Here is a 25,068-nt window from a genome sequence, read left to right on the forward strand (position 1 = left end):
TCTAAGTGGAGCTGTCTAAGAAGTTTCTGAAGTATAGGCCTAGAATTAGGATAAGAAGCTATAATACAGATAGAAATTGAAGTTATGAATATAATTAAAGTTACTTCAGGGGAGAGGGTAGTATCAGAAGAACAGATGGCTGAGGGTTCAATTTCAGAGGACCCATAAACGTTTAAGGACTGGGCAAATGTAGAAATCTCTCAGAGGAGCCTGGATAAGTCAGAGGCTGAAGGGAATAGTGTAGGGAAGTATAAGGGGCCTTCAAAAACTTTATGGAAAATACATCTTATATAAAAATTATGCATGGAGTTCAACATTTTTTTGCACCAAAATAAACTCATATTAACTTGTTATAACATATCTGAACAGGATCTCATTTAAAGCACTAAGAAAGACAAGACATCAGTTTGAAAAAAGCCCCATAATAGCAACATGAATTCTTCTAAAGTTGAAGTAAGAGCAAATAGCACATTTATGGTGACAGTGCCCTGAAGAAATCAGCAGTTTACAAATGGATAACTCATTTTAAGAAGGGACAAGATGATATTAAAGATAAAGCCCATAGCAGCAGACCATCCATGTCAATTTACGAGGAAAAAAAAATCTCATTTGTGCCCTAGTTGAAGAGGACCAACAATTAACAGCACAAAAATAGCCAACACTATAGACATCACAGTTGGTTCAGGTTACCCAATGTTGACTGAAAAATTAAAAGTTGAGCAGACTTTCCACTTGATAGGTGCCAAAACCATCGCTTCTAGATCAGCTGCAGACAAGAGCAGAGCTTTCAATGGAAATTTTAAACAATTGGAAGCAAGATCGTGAAGCATTTCATGGAAGAATTGTAACAGAAGATGAATTATGGCTTTACTAGTATGATCCTGAAGACAAAGCACAATCAAAGTAGTGTCTACCAACAGGTAGAAGTGGTCCAGTCAAAGCAAAAGCAGACTGGAGGTCATGGCAACAGTTTTTTGGGATGCGCAAGGCATTTTGCTTATTGTCTTTCTGGAAGGCCAAAGAACAGTAACTTCTGCTTATTATGACAGTGTTTTGAGAGAGTTAGCCAAAGCTTTAGCAGAAAAACCCATAGGAAAGCTTCATTAGAAAGTCCTTCTCCACCACAGCACTGCTCCTGCTCATTCCTCTCAAGGGCAGTTTTATGAGAGTTTTGGTGGGAAATCATTAGGCATTCTACCTTATAGTCCTGGCTTGGCTTCTTCTGAATTCTTTTTATTTTCTAATCTTAAAATACCTATAAAGGACTCCCATTTTTCTTAGGGTAATAATGTAAAACTTCATTGACATAATTACATTCCCTGGACCTTCAGTTCTTTAGGGAGGACTAAATGGCTGCTGTCATTAGTTACAAAAGTGTCTTGAACTTAATCATTGCGAAATTTTATTTTTTTTCTCTTTTAATTCCATTTTTCCACAAACTTTTTGAAGTCCTTTTGTATTTGATGAAGGAAAGAGTTGATCAATAATGTCAGATTTTATAGCACTTATAATGTGGTATAGTGATGATTGCCTATCTGGGTTGTGAGCTCCATGAAGGCAAGAATATTTCTATATCTCTATCCTTTAGCATGGCTAGCCCTGCCATTAGCTGATGTAGTGACTTTGGGTGATTTTAGGAGACTGCTTTTCTTCCAGGTATTTTCCTGCTGCTTCATAGAATATTATACAAGTCTTTATGATGACAGGATAAATGGCATTCCCCTGGAGCTGTGTAATGCATAGTTTGTACAACTCTAATCACTGGGCCTGAACACAGTGGTTGATATAAGCTCAGTAAAATTGATTGAATTTAAATTACCAGTATTCATTCATGCTTGGTTTTTTGCTCACTTTCATATGTATGCTATTTCTTTTGATTTTTACCATAGCCCTACAAGATATATCAGGTAGGTGTCATTCGTGAATCTCACTGTCTACGAAATAATTGAGTCCCAGATTAGTGAAGTGCTTTCCAAAATGATTCATAGAGGATAAGAAAGAGAATAAGGATTTAAACTCAGGTGTCCTGATCCTGGATCATTTTTCTCTTTCCTAAATCACATTGTGTTTACAGTTTATTGTAGCCTTTATTCCTTGTTTGAGTCATAATCTTGTATTTTATTTTTAAGGGCAGGGCGATGTAGACCTGGAATTTGTTTTCGTCTGTTCAGTAGACTCCGATTCCAGAATATGTTGGAATTTCAGACTCCAGAACTTTTGAGAATGCCATTACAGGTAAAAATTTATTTAAATATAAAAGGCATTTTTGTGGGTAAGGGAAGAGAGGAGCCATTTCAACTTCTATGGATTAGGCCTTTAAAAAATCAATTTGTAAAAATTATTCAATATATATTATGGAGGGTGGCTATGTGTATAACAGAAATATTTTTTCCATATAAGAAAATTTAATTCATAAACCTTCAAAATTTTAAAGAATCACTTGAATGTATTTAAATTATGGTACAGTTTTAAAGTTTAAATTTTGTTTTTTTTTTTTTTGAGACAGAGTCTTGCTTTGTTGCCCAAGCTAGAGTGCAGTGGCGCAATCTCAGCTCACTACAACCTCCACCTCCCAGGTTCAAGCGATTCTCCTGCCTCAGACTCCCAAGTAGCTGGGATTACAGGCACCCACCACCGTGCCTGGCTAATTTTTGTATTTTTAGTAGAAACGGGGTTTCACCATCGTGACCAGGCTGGTCTTGAACTCCTGACCTCATGATCCACCCACCTCAGCCTCCCAAAGTGCTGGGATTACAGGTGTGAGCCACTGTGCCCGGCCATATTTTTTTAATGCAGCATTTTATGAGTTTCAATTATATAGTGTTCACCTTTTAAATTCTCAGAGGGATTAGAAAACAAATTACTTAAGGTCCAAAAGATAATACCCAAATCTCAGTATAAGATGCTGAGATTATCTAGTAGTTTTAGAACTGAGTTCACTGAGATTTTCTGACCTCTGTTAATTGTGTTGTGTGTGTGTGTTTTAAGTTTTCTAACTTGATGGAACAGCCAGACCCTGTAACTTCTAGGTAAGATTAGCAGAATGCATTCATTTGATTCTTTAGTGTGTTTGGCTAATGCTGGCTTCCAGACCCTTAAAGAGAGGCAGGATAATGTGTTAAACATCCATATACCTAAGATGATTTCTTACTTCCCAATGCTTATGTGTGATTTTCCGTTCCTCCTGGGATAAAATTCAGAATTCTTAACAAGAGCGTGAATTACTTGTTCCTGTCTGTGTCTCTAGTCACAGGCAGAAATAGGTGATTTCTTGTTATTTATCCTCTCTTACACCATTGGTTTTAGTTTCTCAAGCACATCTTTTTTCCTTCTGCCTTAAGGCTTTCACATGTATCTGCTCTCTCCTTAGATTCCTTCCCCTTATTCCTTTTATGGTTACTCCTACTCAATCTTTGCATCTTAATTTTAAGTGTCTTTCTTCAGGAAAACTATCTGTGACTTCGCATGGTCTGCCTCTCCCACCCTTTTCTGAACTTGATTAAGTCATATTTACTTTGGCTCCCTATAGCCTTCATAGCACTGATGATAGTTGTAATTAAGTACTTAATTATATAATTAATTCTTTAAGGTCTGCTATTCACATTACAGTGTAAACTCAATGAGAATGGACACTTCCTTTTGTCCCCTTCTTTTTCTCCAATTTGCATATTTAAGTGCTTGCACCTAGCAAGCACTTAAATATTTGCTGAGTAGATAAAATATTCTAGAATGTAGTAAGTATAAAGGGGGAAAATTTTTTTTTTTTTTGGACAGTGACTATGAATGTTATGTATAAGAACAGTGTGAGGAGATGTTGCCAATGGGAGCAATGGCAATCTTTGTATAAGTTGATTGAGGAAAGTATTAAGGTTCTGGCATCTAGGGCAAAGTATGAGCTCATCTTTTACAGAAAGACATTGTTCCTTCTACTGTTCATTCTAGTCAGAGACTCTGTTAGTCTGTGTTTGGGAACTATAGTTCCCATGATTTCTTTAAATGTTTAGGTTAGTATTCTTTTTAATTTTTAAAAATTATTTACTATTTTGGTTTATAGGAACTTTGCTTACATACCAAGCTGTTAGCCCCAGTTAATTGTCCCATTGCTGATTTTCTTATGAAAGCTCCTGAACCTCCACCAGCTTTAATTGTAAGGAATGCTGTACAAATGCTTAAGGTTGGTGTCTTCATAGTTTTATTTTACTTGACGTTTTTACTTGAAATTTTAAACTAAATGAAAATATGTCTTAACTAATTTTGTATAATTATTTTTTTGTCCTACTATGTGTGTCCAGATAAACTGATTTTGTACTTTTAAACAATTATCTTAAATGATCATGTACTTTAATACCGTCATGTGTAAAACATTAGGTATAGTTCTTTTATATAGTATATTAGAAACAAAATATATTTTTATGAGATGTAGCAAAATCTGTATTCTTATCTCTTATTTAGGGGTTTTTAATTATGTGGTTTGATTAAACATAGTGTTTGCTCGTGTCAAAATCTGTTCTGTCTCCTTTTACTTAGACAATAGATGCAATGGATACATGGGAAGATCTGACTGAACTTGGGTATCATTTGGCTGACTTGCCAGTAGAACCACATCTTGGTAAAATGGTCCTGTGTGCTGTTGTTTTAAAGTGTCTGGACCCCATCCTTACAATTGCTTGCACACTAGCTTATCGAGATCCTTTTGTGCTACCTACTCAGGCCTCTCAAAAACGTGCAGCTATGCTTTGTAGGAAACGTTTTACTGCAGGAGCTTTCAGTGACCATATGGCACTTCTCAGAGCATTCCAGGTACTATTACTGTCATTTTATTTCTGAAAATGCTGCTGGTTAAACACATTTCTGGGGCAAATGTAGGAATTTTAAAAATAATTTATAAATTTTAAAATTGCATTAATTTTGTTTCATTGTGAAGTCACATTAATAGTCCTGAAAAATACCTTCTTGCTGTTACTATGTTAAAAGAGTTTTGCTCTTTTTTTCTCATTTTCTCCTTATAGGAATATATGTGTGTATTTGTATATATATTTATTTATATTTATGCTTCCATTACCAGGTTTCTTTAAATCATGTCTTGGGCAAACAATGTTCTAAAATTTTAGTTAAGAAATACTGTATACTATTTAAAGTACATAGAACAAAGCTTATAAGAAAATTATATTGAATTTAATGTCTACCAATTTTTCTTAGAGTTCTTTCTTGTGTGCTCAAGACACTATGCTGAGAACTTAATTTTGTAAAGCAAAATACAAAAGTCACTTAAAAACCTTTAAGATGATGGTAATGGGAAGTTGAGGAAGGAGGCAAATGGAAAAGAAAAGATAGGGAAAATAGGGTCCTGGGGAAGATAAATGTAATTTAGAATTTCAGATATGTGGGGAAGAATATGTTATTTCTTGAAAACATAGGCATTGTATTTATCCTTAAATCTTGAATGTAGGCTGTGTCTATGCTTTTTTTTTTTTTGAGACAGAATCTCGCTCTGTCACCCAGGCTGGAGTGCAGTGGCACAGTCTCGGCTCACTGCAACCTCAGCCTCCCATGTTCAAGCAATTCTCCTGCCTCAGCTTCCCAAGTAGCTCGGATTACAGGAACCCACCACTATGCCTAGCTAATTTTTCTTTTGTTTTGTTTTGTTTTGTTTTTGAGACAGAATCTCGCTCTGTCGCCCAGGCTGGAGTGTAGTGGCCAGATCTCAGCTTACTGCAAGCTCCGCCTCCCGGGTTCACACCATTCTCCTGCCTCAGCCTCCCAAGTAGCTGGGACTACAGGCGCCCGCCATCTCGCCCGGCTAGTTTTTTGTATTTTCTTAGTAGAGACGAGGTTTCATCGTGTTAGCCAGGATGGTCTCGATCTCCTGACATCGTGATCCGCCTGTCTCAGCCTCCCAAAGTGCTGGGATTACAGGCTTGAGCCACCGCGCCTGGCCATTAATTTTTGTATTTTTAGTAGAGAGAGGATTTCACCATGTTGGCCAGGCTGGTCTCAAACTCCTGACCTCAAGTGATCTGCCAGCCTTTGCCTCCCAAAGTGCTGGGATTACAGGTGTGAGCCACCATGCCTGGCCATATCTTTTAAAAATCTAACTTTGTTTATGCAGAAGTACTCTTTTTCAGACATAAAAGATTTTTTCAACACAGATATGATTTTCAAAAATAATTACAAGCTCTTTTGTATTATTGATCAGTGTATGACTCATTGTTATTAATTTAGTATATTAAATACCGTATATTATAGTAGATTAGTTGAGTGAGAAGTAGAGAGAGATTTAGAATAGAATTTCTGTCTGTTCTTTGCTTTTCTCCCAGCTCCTTCAAAAGCAGAGAGAATAAATTATTGCTTCAGTCTTTTAGTTATATATATTCCAAAGCAAGAACCTATTCACAAAGGAAAGCTTTTTATACTGCATATAGATGATTTATAGAAATCCTACTTTCCATTCTTAGGTAGATTCCAAGGTTGACATAGAGATTATTTTTTGGAGGACAAGAGTGGCACGATTCTTAGATATAAGTGTTACGAAGCCTTAGTTGAAAACCTCCTACACTTTTGTAGAATAAAATTAGCAGATGCATCTGAGAAGGCAAATATTTTTACATTGTTCGTCATTTAGGCTACTTGACACTTAATTCTCATTGAGATTTTATAAACTCAATGGCTTTTGTAGCATTTAAGTGTAAATTAATGATAAATATTATTTGTTCATAAAGTCTTAGATTTTATAGAATAATTAGAATAAGGCAAATTGACCTTGAGGAAGTCGTATAGTGATTTGTAGTAACTTTGTTGCCTCACTAAGAAGTGGTTAGTAAATGTGTCTTGTTATGCAATTATTCTCTTTTTGTAGGCCTGGCAAAAAGCACGAAGTGATGGGTGGGAGCGAGCCTTTTGTGAAAAGAATTTTCTTTCACAGGCTACTATGGAAATAATCATAGGCATGAGAACGCAGTTGCTTGGTCAACTTAGAGCATCAGGTAAAGTTTTCCCTCAAAGAGCCTATTTAAGTTACTGAGAGTACCCTGCCCATATTTTATAGTATTTCTTATGTTAACAGATGCCATCTATTATTTTTATGACATTATCATGTACATCTTATATTCATGCATCATATGTAGACTTCTATATGTCTTCAACTTTTGCTTGTTGATGAAAAAAAGGCTATTGCAGGAGGTGTATTTGAGAAACCTAGGGACGACATCTATGCCCTTTTGATACTGTTGGCAATGAACAATTTATATTTCTTGGCAGAGATCAATTTCGATCTTATAGTTATTTTCTTTTATCACCATTAATGAATACTTATTTAGTTCTGTGAAATATATATTTTAAAAAATTGATATGAATGCTGCTCTTCGTATTTTTGGAACACAAAAATGACTGGTAATACTTGAAGTTGCTGTTTTTTTTTTGTTTTTGTTTTTGTTTTTTTTTTAAGAGGATGCTAGTATTGCTGTTACCTTTTAGAACTGCTTTTTTGAGTAGCAAAAAAAAAATTGATGTGATAATCAGAAGAAAAGTACCGGAGCCTGGATTCATGGGTTAGCTGAAGTGCCAAAGTAATATAAGGAATGAACCAGAGGATTCAAGAGTTGACTTGAACATGAGGAAATATGAAGGACTTTTGAAACTCAAGCAAAAATTACCATATATTTACTTGACTTCATCTACAGAATTAGTATCTATCGTAACCAAAATGTAGTTAATAACAATCAGAAGAATGGTTTGGGTTTGCAGCTATGAATTTAGTTTGTTCTGGCAACAGATTATGAAGAACTGTATTGCAAGAATGTGCATTTAAAAAAATTTAAGCCCCCAATGATTCTTATACTTACTCTAACCTGAGCAGATCTACACTTCCCTAGAATGTTGGTTCTGTATCTATTTTGGTGGGACCAGGGGTAGTGGTTCATATTTTAAACAATTTCCAGAGGAGATTCTATTAATTATTGTGAAATTTGAATATCACAACATTTACATGAGTTGTACAAGCTTTTGGAAAAAATACACAAAAATATCTTTTGCAAATAGAAAAAGTTGGTGTGTTTTTTTTTTTTCCTCTCTCTAGGTTTTGTTAGAGCACGAGGTGGTGGTGACATTCGAGATGTTAACACAAACTCTGAGAATTGGGCTGTCGTTAAAGCTGCATTGGTGGCAGGCATGTATCCTAATTTAGTCCATGTGGACAGAGAGAATCTAGTGTTGACAGGGCCAAAGGAGAAAAAAGTACGATTTCATCCTGCTTCAGTTCTCAGTCAGCCTCAATATAAAAAGGTAAAATATTTTGAATGCTCTTGGGTTTTGAGGTGAAACTAATTTAGATAGTTGACTGTCAATGGAAAATGCTCCAAATACCTGCCTGCTTTAAGAAATTAGTAAGTTTTGGCCAGGCACGGTGGCTCAAAGTGCCTGTAATCCCAGCACTTTGGGAGGCCGAGACGGGCAGATCACGAGGTCAGGAGTTCGAGACCATCCTGGCTAACACGGTGAAACCCCGTCTCTACTAAAAAATACAAAAAGCTATTCGGGCGAGGTGGCTGGCGCCTGTAGTCCCAGCTACTCGGGAGGCTGAGGCAGGAGAATGGCGTACACCCGGGAGGCGGAGCTTGCAGTGAGCTGAGATCCAGCCACTGCACTCCAGCCCGGGTGACAGAGCGAGACTCCGTCTCAAACAAAAAAAAAAAAAGAAAAGAAAAGAAATTAGTAAGTTTTATATATATGTATGTGTGCGTGTATATATATATGTGTGTGTGTATATATATGTGTGTGTATATATATAATATTGGAACAAAACTTATAAATCTTAGAGTTGGAAAAGGTAATGTGTTAAGTAATGAGTATTTTTGTACAAACTACATGAGCAATGACTTGTTTTAATTTTTGCTTAGGTACTAATATACATCATCTATTTCACTGAGAGACTTTTTACATTTTAAAAGTATTTCCAGTAAACTAGGTGATAAACACAATTAACAATTTTTTAAATTTTATTTTCTTAATAGATTCCTCCAGCCAATGGCCAAGCTGCAGCAATTAAGGCACTGCCCACAGATTGGCTTATTTATGATGAAATGACCAGAGCCCATAGAATAGCTAATATTAGATGTTGTTCAGCAGTGACACCTGTCACTATATTGGTATTCTGTGGACCAGCTAGATTGGCAAGTAATGCTCTTCAGGAACCTTCGTCCTTTAGAGGTAAATGTATTACGAAGGAAATAAAAATCTATTTGAAATGAATTTTTTTTTTTTTTTTACTAAACCAAATGATGAAATTATAAAAATTTATATAGCAGCAACTCTATTTTGATATACTAAGACTAATTAGGAAATACTAAGTTATACTACTGTTTTTGAAATTTATAAGGTAACTCGATGTTGATTTGTGCATTTTTTATTAATCTTGCTGTTGGGAAGAAATTTTTCTTTTCCACTTGAATTTAAATGATAGTTTAACATAAATAAAGGTAATTGTAAAAGAAATAATGATAGCCACCTGTAATCTCACTTTTCTCATGCTAACACTTTTTAATGTTATATTTTTTCTACATGTTTATGTATTTTAAATTATGTCACCCAAACTGTTATTTTATATTTTGTTATTTTCATTACAGAGATATCAAAAATATTTTTAGTATTTTATATTAATGACTGCAAAATAGTGTATCACACAAGTGGCATAATGCAGTTTTTTCCTTCAACTTTTATTTTAAGTTCAGGGATACATGTGCAAGATGTGCAGGTTTGTTGCATAGGTAAACATGTGCCATGGTGGTTTGCTGCACAGATCATGCCATCATGTATCTATCAAGGCCAGTGTCCATTAGCTATTCTTCCTGATGTTCTCCCTCCCCACTACCACACACCCCCAGCAGGCCCCAGTGTGTGGTGTTCCCCTCTCTGTGTCCATATGTTCTCATCATTCAGCTCCCACTTATAAGTAAGAACATGCAGTGTTTGGTTTTTTGTTCCTGCATTAGTTTGCTGAGGATAATGGCTTCCAACTCCATCCATGTCCCTGCAAAGGACATGATCTAATTCCTTTTTATGGCTGCATAGTATCCCATGGTGTATATGTACCATATTTTCTTTATCTAGCCTATCATTGATGGGCATGTCTTTGCTATTGTGAATGCACTGAACATACAAGTGTACGTGTCTTTATAATATAATGATTTATATTCCTTTGGGTATTTACCCAGAAATGATGTTTTTGCCTCTCGATCTTTGAGGAATCACCCTGCTGTCTCCCACAGTGGTTGAATTAATTTACACTCCCACCAGTAGTGTAAAAGTGTTCCTTTTTCTCCGCAACTGCACCAGCATGTTGTTTTTTGAATTTTTAATAATAACCATTCTGACTGGCATGAGATGGTATCTCATTGTGGTTTTGAATTGCATTTCAGTAATGATCAGTGATGTTGAGCTTTTTTTCATGTTTGTTGGCCACATGTACGTCTTCTTTTGAGAAGTGTCTGTTCATGTCCTTTGCCCACTTTTTAATGGGCTGTTTTTTCTTATAAATTTGCTTAAGTTCCTTGTGGACTCTGGATATTAGACCTTTGTCAGATGGATAGATTGCAAAAATTTTCTCCCATTCTGTTTCCTATGGTGATAGTTGTTTCTTTTGCTGTGCAGAAACTCTTTAGTTTATTAGATCCCATTTGTCAATTTTTGCTTTTGTTGCAATTGCTTTTGGTGTTTTTGTCTGTGCCTATGCCCTGAATGGTATTGCCTAAATTTTCTTCTGGGTTTTTATGGTTTAGGGTTTTACATTTAAATCTTTAATCCATCGTGAGTTAATTTTTGTAGAAGGTGTTAGGAAGGGCCCCAGTTTCAATTTTCTGCATATAGCTAGCTGGTTCTTCCAGCACCATTTGTTAAATAAGGAGTCTTTTCCTCATTGCTTGTTTTTGTCAGGTTTGTCGAAGATTAGATGGTTGTAGGTGTGTGGTCTTATTTCTCAGTTCTCTATTCTGTTCCACTGTTCTCTGTGTGTGTTCTTGTACCAGTACCATGCTGTCTTGGCTAATGTAGCCCTGTAGTATAGTTTGAAGTCAGGTAGTGTGATGCCTCAACTTTGTTCTTTTTGCTTAGGATTGTCTTGGCTATATGGTCTCTTTTTTTGGTTCCATATGAATTTTGAAATCATTTCTTGTAAGTGTGTGAAGAATGTCAGTGGTAGTATAATGGGAGTAGCATTGAATCTGTAACTTTCTCTGGGCAGTATGGCCATTTTCATGATATTGATTGTTCCTATCCATGAGCATGGAATGTTTTTCCATTTATTTATGTCCTCTCTGATTTCTTTGAGCAGTGATATGTAGCTCTCTTTGAATAGGTCCTTCACTTCCCTTATTAGCTATATTCCTAGGTATTTTTTTTATTTTATATTATTTCATGTTTTTGAGATGGAGTCTTGCTCTGTCACCCAGGCCGGAGTGCAGTGGCACAATTTCAGCTCACTGCAACCTCTGCCTCCTGGGTTCAAGCAGTTCTCCTGCCTGAGACTCCTGAGTAGCTGGAATTATAGGCACGTGCCACAATGCCTGGCTAATTTTTGTATTTTTACTAGAGACAGGGTTTCACCATGTTGGGCAGGGTGATCTTGAACGCCAGACCTCAAGGTGATCCATCTGCCTGCCTCAGCCTCCCAAAGTGCTGCAAATACAGGCATGAGCTACTATGCTTGGCCTTTTCCTAGGTATTTTATTCTTTTTGTACCAATTGTGAATGTGAGTTCATTCATGATTGGGCTCTCTGCTTTCCTGTTGTTGGTATATAGGAATGCTAGCAATTTTTGCACATTGATTTTATATCCTGATACTTTACTGAAGCTGCTTATCAGTTTAAGAAGCTTTTGGACTGAGATAGTGGGTTTTCTAGATGTATGATCATGTCAACTACAAACAAAGATAATTTGACTTCCTCTTTTCCTATTTGAATATGCTTTATTTATTTTTTTTGAGATGGAGGCTCACTCTGCCACCCAGGTTGGAGTGCAGCGGCATGATCTCAGCTCACTGCAACCTCTGCCTTCTGGGTTCAAGTGATTCTCCTGCCTCAGCCTCCGGAGTAGCTGGGATTACAGATGCCTGCCACCACACTCCGCTAATGTTTTTTGTATTTTTAGTAGAGATAACATTTCACAGTGTTGGCCAGGCAGGTCTCAAACTACTGACTTCAAGTGATCTGCCACCTTGGCCTCCCAAAGCGCTGGATTATAGGCACGAGCCACTGCACCCACCCAGCCTGAATACTCTTCATTTTTTTCTCTGGCCTGATTTCCTGGGCCTGAACTTCCAATCCTGTGTCGAATAAGAGTGGTGAGAGAGAATATCCTTGTCTTGTGACAGTTTTCAAGGGGAATGCTTCCTGCTTTTGCCCATTCAGTATGATATTGGCTGTGGGTTTGTCATAAATAGCTCTTATTATTTTGAGATATGTTCCTTTACCACCTAGTTTATTGGGAGTTTATAACACGAAGAGATGTTGAACTTTATTGAAGGCCTTTTCTGCGTCTATTGAGATAATCATGTGATTTTTGTCTTTAGATTTGTTTATGTGATGAATTACATTTATTGATTTGCATATGTTGAACCATCCTTGCATCCCAGGGATGAAGCCAACTTGATTGTGGTGGACAAGCCTTTAGATGTGCTGCTGTATTTGGTTTGCCCGTATTTTATTGAGAATTTTTGCATTGATATTCATCAGGGATATTGGCCTGAAGTTTTCTTTTTTTGTTGTATCTCTGTCAGGCTTTGGTATCAGGATGATGCTGATCTTACAGAATGAGTTATGGAGGAGTCCCTCCTTTTCAGTTGTTTGCAATAGTTTCAAAAGAAAGGGTATCAACTCCTCTTTGTACTTCTGGTAGAATTCAGCTGTAAATCCATCTGGTTGGGCTTTTTTTGGTTGGTAGGCTCTTTATTACTGCCTCAATTTCAGAACTTGTTATTGGTCTATTCAGGGATTCAGCTTCTTTCTGGTTCAGTCTCGGGAGTATGTATGTGTCCAGGAATTTGTCTCTTTCTTCTAGATTTTCCAGTTTATTGGCATAGAGGCGTTTATAGTATTCTATGATGGTAGTTTGTATTCCCGTGGGGTCAGTGGTGAGCTCCCTTGTATCATTTTTTATTGTATTTATTTTATTCTTGTCTCTTTTCTTCTTTATTAATCTAGCTAGCAGTCTGTTTTATTGATTTTTAGAAAGAACCAGCTTTTTGATTTGCTGATTTTTTGGAGGGTTTTTCCTGTCTCTATCTGCTTCACTTCTGCTCTGATATTAATTATTTCATGTCTTCTGCTAGCTTGGGTTTGTTTGCTCTTGGTTCTCTAATTTTTTAAATTGAGATGTTAGGTTGTTAACTTGAAATCTTTCTAACTTTTTGATGTGTTCATTTAGTGCTGTGAAGTTCCCTCTTAACACTGTTTTAACTGTGTCCCAGAGATTGTGGTACATTGTCTCTTTGTTCTCATTAGTTTCAAAGAACTTCTTGATTTCTGCCTTAATTTCATTATTTACCCAAGAGTCATTCAAGAGCAGGTTGTTCAGTTTCCATGTAGTTGTGTGGTTCTGAGTGAATGTCTTAGTCTTGTGTTCTAATTTGATTGTGCTGTGGTCTGATAGACTGTTATGATTTTACTTCTTTTACATTTGCTTAAGAGTGTTTTACTTCCAATTATGTGGTCAATTTTAGAGTAAATGCCATGTAGTGATGAGAAGAATGTATATTCTCTTCTTGTTTTTGGGTAGAGAGTTCTGTAGATATCCATCAGGTCCACTTGATCCAGAGCTGAGTTCAGGTCCTGAATATCTTTATTAATTTTCTGTCTTGATAATCTGTCTAATGTTGTCTGTGGGATGTTAAGTCTCCCACTATTATTGTATGGGAGTTTAAGTCTCTTTGTAGGTCTCTAAGAACTTGTTTTATGAATCTGGGTGCTCCTGTATTAGGTGCATATATATTTAGGATCATTAGTTCTCTTTGTTGAATTGAACCCTTTACCACTGTGTAATGCCCTTCTTTGATCTTTATTGGTTTAAAGTGTGTTTCATCAGAAACTAGGATTGCAACCACTGCCTTTTTCTGTTTTCCATTTGCTTGGTAAATTTTCCTCCTTCCCTTTCTTTTGAGCCTATGTGTGACTTTGCATGTGAGATGGGTCTCTTGAAGACAGCATACCCATGGGTCTTGGCTCTTTATCCAGTTTGCCATTCTGTGCCTTTTAATTGGAGCATTTACCCCATTTACGTTTAAGGTTACTTTTAAGGTTAGGTATTTTTATGTGTGAATTTGATTCTGTCATCATGATGCTACCTGATTATTTTGCAGACTTGTTTATGTGGTTGCTTCATAGTGTTACTGGTCTGTGTACTTCCGTGTGTTTTTGTAGTGGCTGGTAATGGTTTTTCCCTTTCATATTTAGTGTTTCCTTCAGGAGCTCTTGCAAGGCAGGTCTGGTGGTGACACATATCCTCAGCATTTGATTGTCTGAAAGGGATCTTATTTGTCCTTCACTTATAAAGCTTAGTTTGACTGGATATGAAATTCTGGGTTGGAATTCTTTTCTTTAAGAGTGTTGAATATCAGCCCCCAAACTCTTCTGGCTTGTAGGGTTTCCTCTGAGACTACTGTTAGTCTGTTGGGCTTCCCTTTGTATGTGACCTGGCCTTTCTCTCTGGCTGCCCTTAACATTTTTTCTTTAATTTAGACCTTGGAGAATCTGATGATTTTTTGTCTTGGGGTTGATCTTCTCATGGAGTATTATACTAGGGTTCTCTGGATTTCCTGAACTTAAATGTTGGCCTGTCTTGCTAGGTTAGGGAAGTTCTCCTGGATGATATCCTGAAGTATGTTTTCCAACTTGGTTCTATTCTCTGGTATTTTTCGGCTATCCCAGTCAGTTCTAGGTTCAGTCTCTTTAAATAATCCCATATTTCTCAGAGGTTTTGTTCATTTGTTTTTTGTTCTTTTTTCTCTATTCTTGTCTGCCTGTCTTATGTCAGAAAGATAGTCTTCAAGCTCTGAGGTTCTTTCCTCTGCTTGGTCGGTGCTGCTATTGATACTTTTGATTGCATTGTGAAGTTCTCATGTTGTGTTTTTCAGCTCCATCAGGTTGGTTATGTTCTTCTCTAAACTGGCTGTTAGCTCCTGTATTGTTTTATCATGATTCTTAGCTTCTTTACATTGGGTTACAACATGTTTCTTTAGCTCAGCGAAGTTTGTAATTACCCACCTTCTGAAGCCTACTTCTGTCATTTCAGCCATCTCAGCCTCAGCCCAGTTCTGTGCCCTTGCTAGAGAGGTATCACAATCATTTGGAGGAGAAGAGGCATTCTGGCTTTTTGAGTTTTCAACATTTTTGCATTATTTCTCACTTTTGTGGTCTTATCTACCTTTGATCTTTGAGGATGCTGACCTTTGAATGAGGTTTTTGTGGAGTCTTTTCTGTTGATGTTGTTTTTGTTGTTTTCTGTTTGTTTTCTTTTAGAGTTAGGCCACTCTACCATGGGGCTGGTGTGGTTTGCTGGGGCTCCCCTCCGGACCCCAGTTGCCTCAGTTTTTCCCATACATGGAGGTATCACCAGTGAAGTCTGCAAAACAGCAAAGATGGAAGCCAGCTCCTTCTTCTGGAAGTTCTGTCCCAGGGGGTTATTGACCTATTGCTGGCCCACATGCACCTGTAGGAGGTGACTGGAGGCCCCCATTCTGAGGTCTTACCCAGTCAGGAGGAATGAGATCAGGGACCTGTACAAAGAAGCAGTCTGGCTGCTTTTTGATACAGCAGGTGTGCTGCATTGGTGGGAACCCTTCCTGATCCAGACTGCCTGTATAGCCATCAGGCTGGAGTGGCTGAGTTGACCAAACCACAAAGATGGCAGCCACCCCTCCCCCGGGAACTCTGCCCCATCTCAGACTGACCAACCCACTGCTGTTGGCTGGTGGGGATTCCAAGCCAGTTGGTTGTAATTGGTGAGGTGCCATGGAAGTGGATCCCACGAAATGATGCTGCTTGGCTTCCTGGATTCAGCCCCCTTTCTAGGGATATGTACAAACAGATTTCCTGCCTTGGTAGGGATCCCAGGGCCAGAGTATGTAAAACTCCTGGGTTTCTGTGTGTGCCTTGAGTGGCTGCTCTGCCGAGACTCCATACAGATCTGTGGCATGGGCTCACGAAGGGATCCCCTGATTCACAGGTTGCAAAGATCCATGGGAGAACATGGTTTCCCGGGAGGGGTCATGTAATCACTCACTGCTTCCCTTGGCTGGGTGTGGGGGTTCCTTTGGCTCTGTGCTGCTCCTGGGTGAGCCGTCGCCTTCACCTACTTTTCTTCATTCTCTATGGGTTGATTTGTATGCCTAGTCAGTCCGAATATGAGAACCTGGATATTTCAGTTGAAGGTGCTGAATTCATTGTGCCTTTTCATTCCTCTTTGTGAGTGCTGCAGACTGCAGCTGCTTCTAATAAGCCATCTTTGATTGATCCCTTGGCATAACACATTTAAAATGTTCCTTCATAGTTGGACATCTTGATGATTTCAAATTATTTGCTATTTAGTGATTCAGCAAATATTTAGTACCTACTATATGTCAGGTACTATGCTAGGCATTGAAGGTATAATAGAGTGTGTCTGTCCTTAGGAATTTACACAGTAGTGAGGTTAGACAGTAAAAAATAAATTATCTGCGTGATACTATTAAGAAAACACAAAGAAGACTGCCTTAGAGGTAACCTACTTGAAAGAAAGCCTAAACAAGTTTTTCTGAGAAGACTTAAATTGAGACCTACAATATGAGAAGAGCCAGCCACATGAAAGAAGCAGAAATGGGCTGCAGGTAGAGAAAGAGGGAAAGCCCCAAGAGTCTGTGCTAGGAAATGATCTAGGAATTGACAGAAAGGCTGTGTGATTGGAGTGTGTTGGTCAATGGAGGAGGGCAACGATAAGGTTGAAAGGAATGCATGGACTTGTAGGCCATAGAAATGCAAAGAAAAGGAAGCCATTAAAAGTTGAAGGAATGACATGATGTGGTATGTTCCAAAAGGTCATTTTGGCTAAGGGGATGAATTACAGGAGTAATTACAATAATAGAAGAGTGGAGGCAGGTAGGAGGCTTTTGCAGTGGTCTTCTAACAGAAGATGATGGCTCAGAGATAGGATAGTGATTGTGGATATGAAGAGAAGTAGATATAAAATTATTTTGAAGGTACTAGTAACTGCTAGATTGAATGTGGGTAGTAAGGGAAAGGGAGGAGTCAATTCTCAGATTTTGGTTATAGTAGCTTGTCACTCATTTGAGATTCAGAAAACTGCAAAGAGCAAGTTGTGTAGGGGAGAAATTAAGGGTTCTTTTTAGACATGTTAAGTTTGAGATGGCTAAGACATTCTAAGTAAATTTTTTTTTCAGGAAGCAGTTGGATATGCATTTCTGGAGCTCAGGGAAGATGTCTGGGCTAGCAATACAAATTTGGAAGTCATCAGCTTGTAAATGATATTTATAGACATGAGAATGGGTTTCCTAAAGAGAATGTATACATTTGAGTAGCGGAAGAAAGAGTGGTTCAGTGTTGGAGGTAAATCTGTTTCAAGGAAGGGAGTGATTAGCTCTATTGAATGTGCTTTGAGAGACTGAGGGCATTAAGTTTGTATGAAGAGAGTAGAAATAGTATGATTGATAATTTATGAGATTATGGGGCATTGCTACATGGACATCTTCATCTGTGTGTCCTTTTGCTTTAATGCATTTAATATTTTCTTTGTGATAAAACTTTTTGAAGTGGGAATTTATAAAAATGTATAGATATTATTTATGGTTCTTCCTCCATACTCAACCATATTAGCACCATTGAGAGTGAATTTCATGGCAACTATGCCATCATTTGGTGTTGGTTTTAAAGATAAAATATTTAAAGATTCCTTAATTTGCTCTTTTTATTTCTGTCAGAAATAACTCTCCATGCATTTCTTTATATTTCCCTTTAGTTGAGTTTTTTTTTTCATCTTCTACCCATTTATTTGGTTGATTTGTATGCCTAGTCAGTCTGAATCAGTAAAAACTGGTATTTTACTCAAAAATTTGAATAATAGCTTTATAATTTAAAGATATCATTAATATTTTTTCTATCATGTTCAGTTCAATCTGTTATTCATTTTAGTGTTACGTATTTTGAGTTCTGAGTTTTGATTGCTGTGTATTTAAACTGAATAATCTTTTCCTATACTATTCACTTTCAAAACTGAGAAAATTTCATCCTTCCACTGATATGATAATTATTGTTTTTGTTTTCTATAATTTGATTTTTAAGATTTTTTAAACCATGTTGTGTTGATTCTGACTTAAAACAAAGATCTAAGTTTTTCCAAGTGCTTTCCCCTCATCTGTACAATTTATTAGGTAGTTCTTATATATCCTCCTTTAGAAAGCTTGCATGATTGCATATTAAATTTGATATCTTTAACCTTTTTGTGTACTCTGTTCCTTTACATTTCTGCCTTTATATTGCGCCTTCTTGTTTAGTATTTTTGTTTAATAAATTCTTATATCTGGTAGTAGAAACTCTAGCTGTGACTCTTTACTGCCTTTCTGTTACTGAACTATTGTTTGATAATCTTACCTATTTTTTAAATAATGAATATTCATTAGTCATCTTCTTGTAATCCTTTTGCAAACAACAATTCTTTTGTGTTTGTTTGTTTGTTTGTTTGTTTGAGACAGGGTCTTGGTCTGTCCCTCCGGCTGAAGTACAGTGGTGTAGTTACAGCCTATTGCAACCTCTGTCTCCCAGGCTCAAGTGGTTCTCCCACCTCAGTCTCCCTAGTAGCTGGGACTAAAGGCACACATCACCATGCCTGGCTAATGTTCATATTTTTTGTAGAGATGGGTTTCGCCATGTTGCCCAGGCTGATCTTGAGCTCCTGCGCTCAAACAATCTGCTCACCCCGGCCTTCCAAAATGTTGGGATTATAGGCGTGAGCCACCACACCTAGGCCTCTTTTTGTATGTTAATTTAATGTTTCCATCCAGGAAATTTAGTATCTTTTATTTAGCCATGCCTTATTTTAAATTTATCTTAAAAAAATATATATTTTTTGGTAACTTTTATAAAGGTTGGGGATATTTCCTAAGGTGATTCTTAAGATTCTTTTGTTACTGTTTTCAGTTGTCATGGTGAATGGATTCTCTTTGTGTAATTTTCTTGCTGAACTTTACAAACATTATTGCAGACATATTTTATGTACCTTGTTACTTTACTAAACTCATTAATCCTTTGGATTTTGTATTTATTTAATTATATTACCTTCAGGTGCTAATACTTTCATTTATTACCAAAATGTATTCCTTTAATTTCTTTTTGAAGATATTAGAAAACTGAATTAATGGTCCATTTTGTCTTACTGAATTTTAAAGTTTCAGATTCTAAAGTTATACTATTGATTATAATGTTAATTTTAACAAAAGGTTCCTTTTAAATAACGGAATAGTGTTTTGTGTGTGTGTGTCTGTGCGTGTGTTTGTGTGTTTTTTAAGAGAGAGGGTTTCACCCTGTCACTCAGGATGGAGTGCAGTGGTGCAGTAGTCATAGCTCACTGTAACCCTGAACTCCAGGGCTCAAGTGATCCTCCCACCTTAGCCTCCTGAGTAGCTGGGACTATAGGCATGAGTCACCAAACCTGGCATAGAAGGTTTTTTGTTTGTTTGTTTTGTTTTTGTATGTGTGTTAAAAATTTGTTGAATTTACTAAATAGCATTTGAGCATTTGTTCATATAATCAGAAATTATTTAGTCTATTGATGTGGTATATAGATTTTCTTACAGAACTGTTATTTTATTCTAAAAATAAACCTTCTTTGGACTAAGTGTGATTTATTACATTGCTGGATATTTTTCTAACATTTTATTTAAAACTTATATTTCTCTTCATTGGTGAGGCTCACCTGTAGGGGTTTGTGTGGTGTGTGTTCATACATGTTCTGGTATGTAGCTTTCAGGTGTTAATCAGGTTTTGGTTTAGGTTTAGATTTGTCTCATTAAAGGAATGGTCATTATTTGATTCCATGCAAAATTGAGAGACTTGGTGTTCTGGATTTCTTTGTTGATGTTCTTTAAGGATATCTCTGATTTCTTCCTTAAATGTATTTGGGTTCTTCTAATTCCTCTACTTTCAGTTTTAGTAATTTTTGTGTAGAAAATAATAAATTTCTTTGAAGATTTCAAATTTATTATTTATACATGCTGTATATTTTAGCCTATATCAATTTCATATTAATTTTATAATACGTTCTGTATTAATTTTTATAATCTCATTTTCACCTGATCTTGCAGATAGATTTTTGCTTTCTTCTTTATTAAATTTACATAGGGTTATCTATTAATCTTTACAAAGAACTGGCTTATAGTTTTAATTATCATTTTGTCTTTCTAATTCATCTTTTTTTATTTTCTATTTTCTTCTACTATTCTTTGGGTTTTATGCTATTTTTCTTAGATATATTTAGCTGTGACTTTATAAGAGTATTACTTTGGGCACCTTTCATAGTTCTTGATATGTAGTGTAGTCATTCCTTCCTTGAATTATGTTCTTTTTCATCCAGTTATTAAAGATTGTGCTTCAAATTTTATATTCTTTTCTTTTTTGTTTTGTTGCATCATGATGAGAGATTATAGTCTTCAAATTGTCCCTTTTTTTTTCCTTTTAAATAAATATTGAGATTTAATATGTGATCTTTTGGCTTTGAAGAACTTCCCACACAAATTGTTGTATGTCAGGAAGGTTTGTGTATATGAAGCGTATTTATTCTTCTAAGTTTTTTGCCATAATGTAAGAAGGTAAAAGTGATTTTTTTTTTTCATTATGTACTTGGACAGTGGATGGCATTCCCAATGACAGTAGTGATAGTGAAATGGAGGACAAAACTACAGCTAATTTGGCAGCCTTGAAACTTGATGAGTGGCTCAATTTCAAACTAGAGCCAGAGGTAAGTTGCTTTCAAGTAGTGTAATACATTTCTTTCATTCAGTTAGTGTGAATTGATATATAGTATGATAAAAATTTTTCCTTTACTATTGAGCCCTTAGTATCAGAGAATACAGCTGTTTTTCAGTTTTCATAGGGACCTCATTAATTCTTTTCTGTATTGGGGTTTATTCCAACAGAGGACTTGGAAAACCTAGTTGTGGCTCATTATTTAAGCAAGGTAATTGTCTTAGTCTGTTGTTGCTGCTATAGTAATTTATAAAGAACAGAAATTTATTTCTCACAGTTCTGAAGGATGTTAAGTCTGAGATCAAGGTGCTGACATCAGGCGAGGGCTGCTGAACCCTGCCTCCTCTAGAGTGGAGGAATACTGTGTCCTCACACTGCAAAAGGCAGAAGGGCAAGAGGGGATAAATTCCCTCCATCAAGCTCTTTTATAAGGATACTTAGTCCCATTTGTGAAGCCAGAGCCCTCATGACTCAGTCACCCCTCAAAGGCCAACACCTCCCATTACTATTGCATTGGAGGTTAAGTTTCAACATGAAGTTTTGGAGGGGACAAAAACTTCTAACTATAGCAGTAATCCTTGAATATTTCTGGATATATAAGAAAGTATTGAGTATCGGGTACACAGGAACTCCCTTTATTTTGTATAACTATGTTTCTGAGAGAAAGATATGATTTCATACTATTTTCTCTTTTTCATATACTTCTGAATTGGGGGTTTGAGGGAGGAGGAATGTTTCTTTTCAAATTACAAATTTTTGTGACAGAGCCTCCCCTTGATTCTATCTCTACTGTTCAAGATCATTCTCTATACATTTTTGGGAGGTGCCAAGCTGTCAGTAGTTAACACTGGCTAGGTTTACTATTTTAGCATCCATTCATTCATCACTTCAACCTACTACACTCTCACTTCCATTCCCACCAATCCATCACTTCACTGAAACTGTACTTGCCAGGGTCAACTGTGTCCTTCATATTATCAAAGTCAGTCTGCTGTCCTGGATAAATGTGACCTCTCTATATTATTTATCACTATTGTCCATATCCTCCTTTTTGTACTCCTGCCCTTCACCAATTTTCTTCCTTACTCCTGCCCCAAATTCTTTGTCACTAGTTACTGTAACATTAATCTTTCTTAATTCTTTCTGTGTAGTCAGTCCTTCTTAGTTGTTTCACAGACCCTGCTGTATGTGTTTGTGCCTTAAATTTTAAGTTGTCTAGCACTTTGTGTCTTACTCTTATCTTCTTACTCCCTCTGTACGGTCCCCGGAGACTTTACCTCTATGTGTATATTTTGCAATAATTTACGAACTGGTGACTTTCAAGTTTAGAGCTGTATCTTAGACCTTTCTATGAATCCAGCTGCCTTCAGGACATGATCATTTGGATGTTCTACAGGCACTAAAATAACACTATGAACTACACATATTTTTATTTACCCTGCTGCTACTTTTCCAGTATTAATCACACTCTACCACAACTATTGTTTACTGTCTTTCTTATTAGACTATTTAATTTGATTTTGTGTCTTAGTGCCTAAAATATAATAAATAAATTTTATTTCATTCACCCATTAAAAATAATGAAATTGGTAGTAAATTATATGAAATGTGAAATATGTTTATTGGAAACAGTTGCAAACTAATGGAAACTAATCAAACAAGTGTTTTGCATATGTGATATTCATTTGCTTGTATCTATTTGAACTGTTACAGGCAGCTAGTTTATTGCTGCAGCTCAGACAGAAGTGGCATAGCTTATTTTTACGCCGAATGAGAGCTCCATCTAAACCTTGGTCTCAAGTTGATGAAGCTACCATAAGAGCAATTATAGCTGTTTTAAGCACTGAAGAACAGTCTGCAGGTTTACAACAACCATCTGGGATTGGTCAAAGGCCAAGGCCTATGTCTTCAGAAGAGCTTCCTTTGGCCTCTTCTTGGAGGTCAAATAATAGTAGGAAAAGTTCAGCAGATACTGAATTTTCTGATGAGTGTACTACTGCAGAAAGGTAAATTTATGACATTTTACCAAAGTGGGTCACTTTTTCTTCAGGAAAATGAATTATTTATCTTATAATCATGTGCTTTTATAATATTTAAAAATTACTTTTTTATAATCTAAGATTCATGAAAAGGTAGCAATAACGTGCAAAGAGTTTTCTACTTGTCCAACTTAATTCTTCTAAGTATTGTTAAAATGAATTTTAAACTATTGGTATCTGTCAGTTATTTAATAAGGCAACTCTTTGTCAGGAAAAGGTCAAAATATCTAATTTCTAGAATTGGATCTCTCAAAAATATATAGGTATTTTAAGAAAGATTATATATTTTACTTGATATATGTGAAGTAACATTTTACCTAGATACCCTGAGCTGTACTGGCTATGGCCGTTTAGAAGAACAACCTCCTTATAAGCCTTATCTAGATATCGGTACTGCTGACTAGCATTCCTACAGAAAAGTACTTCAGTCAGTGACACATGCAATGCCAGTTCTTGGTGTGAGGGATCTAGAAGTGTACAAAACAGATAAGATCTCCTCCAGAGGATTTACATTTGATTGAGGGGAGGCATATAATAAACAAATTTACTGTCATATGACAACATTTCTGTTATAATTTAGCCAAATTCTTCTTTTGTTCTTTTGCAATTAAATGTGTTGTTTTTGTTTATGAATATTAATGAGACACTTCATACTGAATTATTTATGTAAAAAATATATTCCAGTAATATGATAGTGGTTACAGTAAATCATTGGCCATGATTCAGAAGTGTTTCTGGTTATAAAAACGTTTGTTAGAATCAAATTTAAGTTATTTTATATCAGGTTTTCACCTTGTTAAAATTCATAACAAAAAACATTCTTGGCTATGAGGCTAGTTTTGGCAATACTGTAGAAAAGTCTCTATAATAAGAATTTGATTTTATAGTTAAACTGAAAATAGAAACAATGGAAACATAAAAAATACATAATGCTTACTGTTTTTCAAGGATCAGGTGGGGTTTTTAGTGCCTTTTTTTGATCAGATTTTTGCATATTTGAATGAAATATAAAGGCTTAATATCATTTAAGACTTTAATTAAAGAGGAATAAAACATTGGTTTCCATGTTCTTCAGATACTACATTTTAGTAGTAATTTAACCAGTTTCCAAGGAAAGCTTATAAAATGCGTGCCTGAACCTTTCTTTCTGGTCTAGACTCTGCTGAGAAAAAGGGAGACTAAAAAGTACATTTTTTACTTAGATACTCCCCACTTTTTGAAAATATTGTTCTAGAATTTTCTTGAGCATTAGTTATTTAGAATGTGGGAATATATTTCCATAGGAATTATTCTGTAGCAGAGTTATTCCTAAACCAGCCTATGAAAAATTCTGTTAGATTCAAGAAACATGACATACTAATATATAATGCATGAGTGTTCCTTGTATGCTGATGCAAATGAATCAATAATTTGAGACAATTGAGGAAATTATAATTTTATTGGGATTGGTTATGTAGGGACAATGCACCCATTTTAACAGATGCATATTTAAATATGGAAGGATAAAATGACATGATGTGTGGGATTTACTTTTAAATATGTAAGCCAAAACAGAAAAGAAGCAAGAAAGAAAAAACAAAATAATGTTAGATAAATCAAGTCGGTGAAATGTTCAAGAAACTAGGTCAGTGGTACTGTGAGATGTCCTACATTCTGGATTTGTCTCTGCTTTTTCCTGGCACTATTTATTTCTATACCCTATGTATCTTTTATTTTTTATTTATTTTTATGTTTTATTTTTTGAGACAGTCTCGCTTTGTCGCCCAGGCTGGAGTGCAGTGGCGCAATCTCAGCTCACTGTAACCTCCGCTTCCTGGGTTCAAGCAATTCTCCTGCCTCAGTCTTCTGAGTAGCTGGACTTGCAGATGCACGCCACCACGCCCGGCTAATTTTTGTATTTTTAGTAGAGGTGGGGTTTCACCATGTTAGTCAGACTGGTCTCGAACTCCTGACCTCATGATCTGCCCACCTCAGCCTCCTAAAGTGCTGGGATTACAGGCGTGAGCCACTGCGCCCGGACTCCATACCCTAT

General features: G+C 36.3%; 1 protein-coding gene across 4 annotated transcripts in view; it reads left to right on the plus strand.

Moving 5' to 3' along the window:
- The window catches only part of YTHDC2 (YTH domain containing 2), an 81,021-nt gene that overhangs the window by 45,257 nt on the left and 10,696 nt on the right, over nt 1-25,068 (plus strand). For all 4 annotated transcript variants that reach the window (XM_010375829.2, XM_030927515.1, XM_030927516.1 and 1 more), the window contains 8 exons: nt 2,130-2,235; nt 4,055-4,174; nt 4,528-4,800; nt 6,857-6,983; nt 8,075-8,280; nt 9,009-9,204; nt 20,880-20,989; nt 22,711-23,003. In XM_010375829.2, coding sequence (XP_010374131.1) covers nt 2,130-2,235; nt 4,055-4,174; nt 4,528-4,800; nt 6,857-6,983; nt 8,075-8,280; nt 9,009-9,204; nt 20,880-20,989; nt 22,711-23,003 — 1,431 coding nt within the window. The remainder of the gene's footprint in view (nt 1-2,129; nt 2,236-4,054; nt 4,175-4,527; nt 4,801-6,856; nt 6,984-8,074; nt 8,281-9,008; nt 9,205-20,879; nt 20,990-22,710; nt 23,004-25,068) is intronic.

The sequence above is a fragment of the Rhinopithecus roxellana genome, chromosome 3, assembly GCF_007565055.1.
Source record: "Rhinopithecus roxellana isolate Shanxi Qingling chromosome 3, ASM756505v1, whole genome shotgun sequence".
Lineage (NCBI taxonomy): Eukaryota > Metazoa > Chordata > Mammalia > Primates > Cercopithecidae > Rhinopithecus > Rhinopithecus roxellana.